The sequence below is a fragment of the Cavia porcellus genome, unplaced genomic scaffold (genome assembly GCF_034190915.1).
Source record: "Cavia porcellus strain 051 isolate PalLab524CR breed Dunkin Hartley unplaced genomic scaffold, mCavPor4.1 scaffold_2, whole genome shotgun sequence".
In the NCBI taxonomy this organism is placed as follows: Eukaryota; Metazoa; Chordata; class Mammalia; order Rodentia; family Caviidae; genus Cavia; species Cavia porcellus.
Window position 1 is genome coordinate 64,663,194 of NW_026947485.1, and position 12,473 is coordinate 64,675,666.

The 12,473-nt window shown below is 35.7% G+C and overlaps 1 protein-coding gene across 2 annotated transcripts in view; it reads left to right on the forward strand.

The window, feature by feature from the left end:
• The window catches only part of Cdk6 (cyclin dependent kinase 6), a 235,538-nt gene that overhangs the window by 63,286 nt on the left and 159,779 nt on the right, over nt 1–12,473 (forward strand). For both annotated transcript variants that reach the window (XM_003475102.5, XM_063242755.1), the window contains exon 2: nt 8,447–8,582. In XM_003475102.5, the coding sequence (XP_003475150.1) occupies nt 8,447–8,582 (136 nt within the window). The remainder of the gene's footprint in view (nt 1–8,446; nt 8,583–12,473) is intronic.

The window sequence follows — 12,473 nt, forward strand, 5'->3', positions numbered from 1 at the left end:
ACACCATCAATCCAAGCACTAGACAATGAACCATCACAAATGAACAATGCAAACTCATGAGGCCTGAGGGACACAGACATAAACCATGACAATAGTCTTTTGTTATCATTTGTGTTGTCACCTTTTCGTTTATACCTATCAATCTTATGTTATTTTCTTTGCATCATCTTGCAGCTGTTGAATTGTTATTTCCTGATTCTTGTTATTTCCTGATCCTTGTTATTTTTAAAAGATCTTTCCTTTCTGGTTCACTAGCTGCTACTCTTGTTTTCAGGGTCTGAAAAATCTGTCTTCACTTTTATTGAGGTGGTTTTACCAACTTTCAATTAAATTTTTGATTTCCTGGATATCTCTTTGAATCTGTTTCATGTATTCTGTTTTTTTTTTTCTTATATTGTTCATTCAAGGTTTCCATCTTTTTGAATTGTTCCTTTGATTTTTTAACTATGTCTTCTTTAGATGTATTCAGCATTTCTTTCATTACGTATTTCATTTCTTGTTTTACCTGGAAGGTCTGATCTGAGTTCTTTTATAGCTTCTGAGAATTGTTTCTTTACTTCAGTCGCTGTCATTTCAGGATTTTCAGGTGTATGGCTTACATTTTCTTTTATGTCCATGTTTTCTGGGCTTGCTTGGGATGGGCTGGAGGTTTGAGATTGTATTTTGCTCTTTCATTTTGTCGTTTTTCCTATATTTCCTTACGGAAGCTGAAGGCAAGATCTCAATTGTTTCTTGGGTTGAGAATATCTGTCCCTACTGCAGAGAGTTTCCCCAGTTTAGAGGAGGTCCTGAGACTGGCCTTACCAGGTGATTCCCAGCTACCAGGCTCTGAGTGACTGCAGCAGCTGCAAGGCTGGATTGAGAGATCTGTGCATGTTTTTGGCTCTCAAGGTGGAGTGCAGGGGGCTCAGGGCCACTTGGGTGTCACGGGGCGGGGCCCTGTCAGGCTCCGAGAGATGTTTGATATCCCCCACAGGATGGAACTCTCAGTGTACACTTTCGGCTCAGGAGGCAGAGCACAGGCAGTTCCTTGCCACTTGGGGGTCACTGGGCAGGGCCTAACTAGACCAGGAGGGACCTTCCTGGGGGTCCTCCAGTAATGGTAGATGCTGGATGGGGTCCTACTAGGCTCAGAGCAATGTATGGAGGCTGTAGTGCAGCATGCAACTCTCAGTGCGCCCTAAGTTACAATTTTGAAAAATTTCATTCAGTAAGAATGCATTGCAGACATTGCATTGGATGCCATGGAAAGCTAAAAGAATAAACAAAAGTACAAACAGATGCCTGTAGTTTAAAGCCATGCTTAGTTGATTAATCTGTAATCTCTGACCTGCCTGTAGGGTTTAAGACTTAGTTCCACTCACTCTCACCAGGGCCACAGATATTAGGGTCTCTTAGCATTTCTGGGCCCTTACTTTGATCAACATACTGATGTCAAGTGGTTGGCCAGAGTTAACTTCCACAAGTTCATCATCTCAAGGAAGAAATAGGTGGATCCTAGTCCTGAGCTGTAGCTAATCTAGCTGTAGCTAATCTAGACCAAAGTCCGGAATTTTCTCAGTTGGCAGGTTTCTTCCTTTGGTAGAGTGGCTTTATATTCTCTTTGAGTTTCTAAAACTTTTGTGTTGCAACTGGACTCTTTAACAAAAGTATCACTCATCTTTATTTGGTTGCCTTCTTTTTCTTTCTCTTGTCTAAGAAAGTCGCATAGTGATTCTGAGTTCATTTATCAGATATTGTGCCCCTGTTAACGTTCTCTTCCCTATACGACAACAAATACGTTTGTCCTTTTCTTTGTAGCAATTCTAAAGTAGTATTTTCCCTTTTTCCCATAGTAGCCGTGTCATTAGCATTAACAGAGTGAGGCTACAATTTCATTCTTCTCTCTGCCCTTTTTTCAGATAGAATGCATTAGCAGTTTGAAGAATTGTACTTGATGATAGGAGGATGTCTCAAAAGCTTGTTGTAGAACTATTGAAAAAGTCTGAATTCTTTTACTTGAATTCCATTTCTAGACTGCATCTTCAATACGAGCAGAGCAGTGTGTAGGCATCCCATGTAGTCATTACACCATCCTGCGTAGGTTATTTGAGGACTGGTTATGGTAGAAGCACACCAGTTTTGTTACTGATTGTGTAGTAGAAGATGTTTCCATACACACAAATTTTACTGTTTGCTTTGCCTTCAATATTTACTGTAGTGTGAGTCACATCTTGTAAACTTGCCCAGTTTAGGGGATTCCCATTTCTTCTGTAAAACATTTTTTTTTTAGTTAAGAGATCCAGGAGATATTAACTCACAGTGTCACAGTTGCCAGGTACATGTAAATAAAAGCCGAAACCAAATGAATAGCAACTCTAAAGATGAACCGGAAGAAGGTAAACTATAAAATGTTCTTATGTTCTTTGGACTATGGGAATAAAATGATTTAGTAAATACAATATGTTAGCTTTGCTGTTCCTTGTCAGGTTGTGAACAAAAGAAGTTTCCCTGCTGTGAGGTATTGTTTCTTTGCCATTCCTATGCAATTTGCGGTAGCTAGTAGGAAAAGGGTTAATTGAGGGTGGCCAGAGAACATGCCTTAGAGCAATGGATTCCCCTCTAAATTAAATGAACTCTATATTATTTTTAAATTTTTCTCCTCCTTACTTCCTCTTACCCTTCAGGTTCTTTCTTGTTCTAGGTTCCGTATTCCTGTTTATAGAGAGCTTGTCTATCTTCTTTCTCTGTTTTTCATCCGTAAAATGTCTGGTTAGACCAGGAATCTCAAATAGGAATTCTGGGAGGAAGCCAGGTAGCTGTTTAAAAGAGAAGACTCCATCTGGTCTGCTGCTGTCAGTCACTTTTACCCTGTGCACATGGAAATGGAGGGACCATTTAACATGATAGTCTTCCAGAAAGTCAGAGCACTTGAGCTTTACTCATTTTATCAAATATACAGGACATATTTGAGGTCAGCTATTGATATTTTGAGGTCATTTAATCATTTTGAAATATTTATAAATGCCTTAGGACAGTTGCTGTCCTCACTAATAAACACCCAACTCAAACTGGTAAGTGGCAATATGGCTTCACTGACACATATGACTAAAATCGAAGAATGACACCAGGCAAAGAGTTTAGGTTCTTAATGTCATCTGGAATTTCTTGTCTACTGTCTCTCTCCTCTGTGTTAGCTGCATTCCATGATAAGTTCACTAAAGTGATGGCAAAGAGCCCCCAGCAGCTGCAGGCGTATGCCTTGCCAGTTTGGTAATCCTGGTATAAAGAGAGCTTTGCTCTCCCAGAAGTTCTAGCAGAAGTCCTAGGAGTGGTTCTCATGGTCCTGTTCATCCCCAAATCAATCATTGTCATTCTTTTTGTCCAGGATTGGTCACATACCATCTTTAGGTCTCTGTGCCCCAAACCACTACTACCTGTGTGTGTGGCAAGCAAGATTCCTCTAGAGAAAATAAAGATATGACTTTCAGAAGAAATAAAACAGGTGCTGGAAAGGGAGAAAGCAACTGTAGTCTATTGTGATAGAATGTAGAATGAATTTACTTTGATGTTACACATAAAATTGCACATGGTTTTAAAAAATATATTTGATATTAATATATAGCTGTATATGGTTACATGTATTTTTAAATGTAAATCTGTGACACAGCTGGATAGTAAAGCTGTTAAAGGACACTTGTCTTAACATCTGTTGGAACCTTTAAAACTTAGTGGCTGCACATGGTAGGAACTTGTATATATTTTGGATGCTGCTAAAATAGCAATTTCCTTTTAACAACATGCTCCTTATTGTGGCGAATACTTCTAGAGTGATATCATTCAGTGTTGGTGCAGAATAAGTACACATACAGTCACTATTAAATGAGCAAAAGAGAACACCCTGGCAGAATCCTACTGTAGCGCAGGGCTTGTGAGATGTGTGAACTTGCTACATACAAACAGTGCCCACAGAATATGCTTCTGAGGAGCAGACTAGGTAAGGAACTCTTCTCAATTCCAAGAACTGGCGCTAGCTCAAATAAAATTTTGTTGTGGCCTTTAGGCTGCTATGTCAGACATGTCTCAGTTCTTGAATTATTTGATGTTCGAATATTCAAGAGGATGTTAAAAAAAATAAACCTCACAGGGAAAAAAATCCTCATAGAACTTCCTGTGATGGTTCAAAGTAATCACAGCAAATAATACAGATTTCCCTTTTATTGTAACCACAATGAAAAGGCAGAACTTGTGTTTACAAATCATTTTGTTGGGAGATCTTTGTAAATTGTAATCTTTGTAAATCCCAAACCTATTGGATGTAATCCCATCCATTAGATGGAGGCCTATATAGTAGATCCTGAATAGCAAGTTAAATTGAGAACATGAACAGGAAGCAGTCATTAAGAATTACAATGGGTTGGATGCAGAGTTAATTCAGGGAGATATTTTGTTATGAGATAATTACATCACTAGGATAGCTGGAAGGTTGAGTGTTGTGCTGGACCGCTGTGCCTGTTCTCTGCCCTGCAGCTGGAGGGTCAGGACAATAGAGACAGCAAGAGAACTTACTTTATGGGACAGTCAGAGGTTTGGCTGACTTCATTGTGAAATGATCGTGACCTATCTGCCTGGTTTGGATTGCATTTGCACAGCTAAACTGGATGCATAGCATTAGTAAATGCCAAAAATGTCTTTTTACTCCTATTTTTTGAAGAAATAGTCACTTGCATCATATTGCATGATGTTCTCGTGGATAAATTTGAATGACAATTTTTTTGAAAGTAATCTGAGAGCTATTTTATTCATATTCCAAACAGGAGATTAAATTTTTCTTGTGGAAGTGAGGTCATTGAAATGGTATTTTTGTCAACTTTCTGAATAAACTAACAAAAGAAAAACACAAAAGAAGTTTTGGAAAGGCATAAAAATGTTGATCAACACAGGAGTCATACAGTGGAAGTTACTCTCCAATGTTCCTGTTCAAATGTTCAGACCTGTTTGGCTTTTTTGTTTTGCAAGTATGCAGGTTATAGGCAGCCTAGCCACATTCCTCATTGATTTATATACATATATACTGCTAACCTCCAGCCAACTACCAGGGGTTTCAGTTCTTCTTCAGCTCAGTGGCTTTTTATGAAATTGTCTGTCTTATCTCCCATCAACATGGCTATTTTGATTTGGGGTAATTTTAGAGGGATTCACAGAGAAGAGCATCATAAATATTCTGAAATTTCTAAGGTTAATATTTACAACTGTTGTCTTGAAGTGCATTTTCTACCCATGAAAACTAATATGACTGTTAATTTTTACCACAGTAATATTTACTAAAAAATTAAATCAAACCAAATTTCATACTTTACTGAAGAACAGTTTTTCCCAAATGTCTCCTACTAGATAGTGGATCTATAGGACGTGAATGGTTGGCATTGGAGCCAAAGCAAGGAGTGTATCTTACAGGTACACTTGCGACTTTTACTTGGTGCCCTTGGGGATTTCTGAGTGAATGTATTATATGCCACTTTTCTAATACCTTAAAAATTAAAAGAGATTATCTCCTTGAACCTGTACCAGCAACTTCACCATTCTTTTTGTAGCCTAAAAATACATGCATTAAAATTCATACAGTGATATTCTGCTGTATATACTGTCATAGATCTCTTTACAATTCATCCTACTTTTAAAAAACTACCAGTAGAATGAGTGATTTTTTTTTCCCCTAAGGTTAATCACATAAGTTAATCACCCGGGGCATATGTTTTGGGCAGCCTTTGAAAGTGACATGAATAGTCTGTTTACTGTAGGTGGCATCAGTGAATCTTAGTATTTCGAAGTAAATGGTGTTATGTAATTTTGAGGAAAACAGCTTGGATGAGTTAGTGTTATTCATGAATTGTGTCATGCTAAGAGTGCTTGAAAACAGTTTCAGTGAAATGAAGCAACAGCAAGCTGCCAGTGCTGTTAGGTAACTTCTAAGACAACGGTTTGGGGAGCAGGTGACCTTTTGGTCCAGCAGTGTTTCCGGGTCATTGTATTCTCCCATTATGTACTCATCAGTATTTATTTTTTGTTTTAGAAATTGCCAAAATGCTTTACATACATTATAGACTATAAATGTCATAAGAAATGGAGTTGCTAAAATTATGATCAGAAATATATTCTTCTATTAATTATAATGAAACGTTCTTTAAAGTAATGTTTGAGCAGCACAACTGTCATAGGTATATAATATGGCAATTTCTGTGTTTGTATTCGATTTAGCATATGTCATTTTGGGTTCATTGCTCTTATATTTCAAATATACAAGTCACAGATACAAAGAAGTTCGATAATTTTGAAACTCCTTTTTCTTTTTCAAAAGGAAGAAAAAGTGAAGTTGTCCAAGGATGTACATTTTATAGGAATAATACAGCTCAATGAAGTCTGTCAATATATGGTAGTTAGCTCAAATTGTCAAGCTCAAAGGATTATCCTGATATCCTTTCTAAATGTTAAATCCATGCTTGATAGCAATCCTACTTTTCATAGTATATGGAGCTTACATGATTTATGGCCATATCTTTAATAAATTAATTACGAATTTTTACCTATCAGTACTTTTCCATACTATGTCAATAAGTAGTAGGATTTAGAAACAGATATGAAAGCATAAAACAAAATATCTGAAAGTAGCAAATATGAGGGAAAATATTCAGTTGATTTTGGTTGGTTGTAATGTAGTTGTGGAATTCACCCTAAATTGCCCATGGATGAGCAGTATTTTTATTCTGGCTGTGACACATACATGGTCACTGATGGTCTGTTGTTTGCCCTACCAGGTTTAAACTAATTAAAGTGCTCTTTAGTTTTTTAAAATCAGTTTAGATTCACAGAGAAGTACCAAATGTTGTAGGGCCCATAGCCCAGAAATGTCGGTGGTATGGTGAGCCTGTAAGGGCACTAAAAGGTTAATGAAAGTAATATACAAACCGGACCCAAGCAAGTGAGTGTGAACTGTATTTATAGTAACTGGGCTGCATATATACATACAATTAGTTTCTTTAAACAGGGCATTTATTTAGTATTTTAATGAAAAATATAACGACTAACATTTTATTAGCTTTTTCTTAGTATTTATACTGCATTCTTTTAAAATGCTTTTCTTACAGCTTGTTTGTGGCTGGTTTAATTCTTCAAACATTTGGTGAGTGTCTCTTCTGCCAGATAGCGCACTATGGTTGAAACTAAAGGACATTTTGTCCTTTGGCTTGAAAATTCTTTTGACTACTGAAGACTGTTTTTGTTTGTTTTTAAAACTTAAATTTTGAATTAGTTGTAAGGTCTTAGGCAAGTAACTGAACTTAATTATAATATTTGTTAATTTGTTTTTATCACTTAAGGACAACATTTATCAATTTACCAAGTTTACCAATGCAGATTTTTTCTTCCTCAAAAACAGAAATTTAAAATTTTTATTGTTTATATTATAAAATAATTTAATAAAGCTAATTAATAAATCTGTCACATACTTGTCATTTTTGTGGTGAAAACATTTAAACTCTTTCAGCAATTTTGCAATATACACTGCATTGTTTTTTAGTCTCCATTCTGTGCAATAGTTCAACAATATAGCAAAAATATCACACTATGTCTCATAAGTATATACAGTTATAAACTGTCAAAAGAGATTTTTTAAAACCTTAAAAAATTTTCAGTATTGGTTTTAACCTAATTGTTGGAATTTTAAAACTAGTTTAAGGGCTAGGGATATGGCTCAGTGGCACAGCACCTGCTTGGCAAGCACAAGGTCCTGAGTTCAATTTCTGTTCTAAGAATGTTTAAGCCAGGTATGGTGATGCACACCTATAATCCCAGCACTCAAGAGACTTTGTCAGGAGAATTGCTGCAAGTTCAGGACTACTTTAGGGTACATAGCGAGGCCCTGTCTTAATATAAATAAATAAATAAATAAAAGAATGGGTTCCCTTTCCAGAGAAATAGTAATTTGATTCACTAGGAAGACAAAGTTGCCTTAGAACTTCATAGGCGGGGCAGTGACACCTCAAATTCCAGGAAAATCTTCATTGCAGAGTCCAAAAAATGCTTAATTTATCTGAAATAATTCTCAAACTTCAGCCAAGAAGCAGTGTATTTTGCCTGGACTGCAAATTTTTAAAACTATTTCTATCAACAAGTTCAACCTAAGGTCTTAACCAAGGATACTCTGCAGCTAAATGTTTAGTCCTCCTGTCAGGCTGCTTTGGATGCTCTCAGTGTTAACCAGGCATTTCATGTGTGGTCCTCTCCTGAATTTTCATGTTAACATAAAGGATCAAACCCCATTAGGTATCTTTACATAGATCACTATAGGAATGATAGACACTGGCACTTTTTCTTACCCTAGTATGTGATAAAACCAAGGAATATGTGTAAGACATAGACTACTACTTTATTATTTCCACCTACTTAATTTCCTTCTTTTTTCTTCTAGGTTGTTTGATGTGTGCACAGTGTCTCGGACAGACAGAGAAACCAAACTGACACTGGTATTTGAACATGTTGATCAAGACCTGACCACTTACTTGGACAAGGTTCCTGAACCTGGAGTGCCCACTGAAACCATAAAGGTAATAAGAATCATGTTTCTGCCTCATGTGTTAAGCAGTGGCATTCTTTCCTTATGAAAGTCAGCAGAATTACAGTTTTTGGCACTCATTATATGAAGTATCAACTAAGAAAAATATTCAAAGAATGAGACATATTCTAGCTCATCAACTAACTGGTGTGTTCAAAGAATGGGGTACATTCTAGGTCATTAATTTTAGAAAGAAATAAAATAACTTTAGTTTTAATGTCTATTAAAATATTTTAAAATAACTATACATTTTGTGGCCCTAATCTTAGAAAGTAGTAGTATAGTAAAGATCAGTCATTTTTCTGGCATGATATATCTCTAAGGGACAAACTGTGAAACATCCTTCATGACCATGTTGTACATTATAACCATAACAGATTCTGGGGAATATCTATGCTACATAAATCTGAGTTTCTAATTTTGTGGCATTATTTCTTGTTGGCAGATGTTACAGGAAGCTTAAGTATTAGGTTGTATGCCTGTAGTTAGTTGATCTTTGCCATATGGGCTTGAGACACCTAGGAGATTAGTAAAATAAACTTTAGGGTGTGTGTAAGTAGGTCATGGATGGTATGGCCTTGGGAACTAACTACATTGTCTTTTTTTTTTTTGTCATTTTAAATTTTAATAAAATAGATAATTTTATATTACATAGAGTAAGTCTATCTACTCATTGTTGATAAAATTTTTAGAAATAACTTCTATGAAAAGTTTAGTATTTGGGAATTCATTATAACATGACTTCTACAGGTTCAGAATTCTTATCAACACCCTAATTTTTTTAATTTTGTGAAACTTTAAAAATACAGAAAAGTACAAAAAATAAGACAAGATATCCATATACCACAATGAAAACTGAGTGAGTATCTTCTTACATTTGCTTGCAGAGAAATGGATATTTATATAAAACAATGAAGCTCCTCCCCATCCCCACCCTCTCACTCATTCCCATCCCTTCTCCACTCTTCACAGACTACCACTAAGAGTTTGGTCTGTATCCTTCCAATTCATTTCAAAGACATTTACTTATGTATGTGAATCCATTAGCAATAGAAAGTGTCGAACTTCATCAAGGAAACTTCTATAATTCAAATTTACAAAAAGTCATTGTACAATATGCATTGTTCTCCAGCTTTCCCTCTCAACATTTTTTAGGTGTTTCCATGAACATGTGGCTTTGATCTGTTATATTTTTATAGATGTGTAGTACTGCATCATAAAGTATTTGAATTGTTTCCAATATCTGGCTACTACAAATTGAGCCACAGAGAAATTCCTGATATTTCCTGAGTGTACACATAAGTAAAACTTTTACGTATTTTTGAGTTTATTATAAGAAATGTTTTCCTACTCTCAAGTTCCTAACCATTTTTAGTATACTGGATTTTAGTAATTCTATCTTTAATTCTTGTGAGTTTTACTTTTCTGTGTAATCCATGGTCCACTGTCTACCCACAAAGAACAGATTATCTCCAAATAGATTTTTAAATTATTTCCTTACCTCCTAACACCACCTTTCACATTCTATATTTGAATAAATGTATAGGTCTTTCTGAAGTATCTTCCACTGTGCTGAATTACTATCACAAAGGCTTATTAGCTTGTTTTTGTTTTTTCCTTTGTAATACTTAAAATTTATTTTTCTTTTTTTTTTTTTTTTTCTTTTTCTTTTTTCTTTTGGTACTGAAGATTAAACTCAACCATGTGCTTGCCAAGCAGGCACTTACGCCACTGAGCTAAATCCCCAGTCCATAAGATTTATTTTTCTTATACTGATGAAGATCTCCAGATTTATGCTGTATAGTAACATACCTTCCTGATTTTAGGGAAATGTATCTGCAGTATTACTTCTGATAGTTTTGTTTGGTTTTTTTTTTTTTTTTGGACTGAGCACAGCCTTTTCATCATACAATATTTTTCTTCAATATGAACTGTTGGTGTCCTCTAAAATTTTAGCATTTGTTAAAGTTCACCTCACTTAGGATGCTTTGCTTCAAAATAGTTCTTATGCACTGTGAAATAAAAATTTGTGGTGTATGCTTTCTCATTTTGAAGCTATTTACAGGTCTGAATGACTATGAATTTTCTGGTGTCTAATGTGATATGACTTCTAGCTGAAAGCTTTTCCACATTCACTACATTGATAAGACTTCTTACCTGTGTGTATTCTCAAGTGCAGGGTAAGGGTTGAGAACTGTGAGAAAGCTTTCCCACATTCATTATAACTGTAGGGCTTCTCACCTGTATGGCTTCTCATGTGCACAGTAAGAGAAGAACTCTGAGAGAAGGCTTTTCCACATACATTGATTGCATTCATAAGGTTTAACACCTGAATAAACCCTCATATGTACAGTGAGTGATGTTCTTTGAGAAGAGAACACATTTTTCCATACTCATTATATTCATAGGGTTTCTCTCCAGTGTGAAAGTTTTGATGTTTTATGAGATACTTCTGGCCAAAAGCTGTTCCACATTCATTACATTTAAAGGATTTCTCTCCAATATGAATTTTCTCACGCTCAGTAAGATTTGATTTGCAGCTAAAGATTTTCCCACACTGTTTACATATGAAGGGCTTCTCTCCCTTGTGAGTTCTCTGGTGTCTGATGAGGTTTGACTTCAGAATGAAAGCTTTCCCATCGTCTGTGCACTCAAAAAATTTTTCTCCAGTATGAATTTTCTGATGGTTAAAGAGGTTCTCCTTCTGGCTAAAGGATTTTCTACAATCATTACATTCAAAAAGCTTCTTTCCAGTATGGGTGTTCCAGGGTTTAATAACACTGCTTTTGGCTAAAGGCTTTCCCACATTCATTACATTCAAAAGGTTTCTCTCTATTATGAAAATTCTCATGCTCAGTAAGACTGGATTTGTGGCTGAAGATTTTCCCACATACATTACAGGCAAAGGGGTTTTCCCCACTACCATTTCTCTGCTGAATAAGGTGTGACAACTGAATGGAAGCTTTCCCACATTCCAAGATTTCTCTCCAATATGAATATTTTGATGAATGAGGATTTACTTTGAGCTGAAGATATTTCAGCATTTCTTACATTTATAAAACTTCTCTCTGTATGATCTCTCAAACGCAAAATAAGCGATAAAGTTTAAGAGGTAATTTTATAACACATAGCACATTGAAAGCTCTCTCTTCAGTATAAAATTCTAATATTCAATGAGAGTATGTTATATTCACTGGTTTTTCTTGAGCATGAATTTTCTGCCGCTCAATGAGATCTGTCATCTAGCTAATGACTTTTGAATATTCCTTAGAAACACAGGGTGTCTCTTCAGCATGACTTCTTGGTTCAGTGAGATATGTGAATAAATGTTTATCCACATTCAGTAAATTGATAGGATTTCTTTCCAGTGAGGAATGCTTTGCTGTCAAACAGTACAAAAGGATTTCCACAGTACTTTCAAGGGGGCTGTAATCACAAGGAATAAGCTCTAGTAGACAGTTTCCAAATTAATAATAAAATTGCTAATCTTTTCTCCACAGCTTTCCTCATAATTAAGCCTAAATTACCTTTTGAAATTAAAATTTCAAAAAGGTTCTCCCTTAAGAGAAATAAAGTTTATGAGAAAAGGAAGGATTTTTCTAATTTTCTTATATTCACTGTTTTCTCCCATCACTGGTTATTGGAGATGATGTCTTGATGTTTCTTTATATGTTCATTATCTTCTCAGGATATTTGTAGACAGACTCTTTCCACTTCATTCTTCACCATCCAGTTTGTCTTTTTCAATGTAAGAACATACCCAGTTTGGTCTCCTACTGGGGTAAATGACATGGTACTAAACTGTTACTGCTGTGACCAAAGTATCTTTCTAGAACTCAGGATAAGCCCTTTGGGGCCCCTGGGTCATGTAAAGGATGAGAAA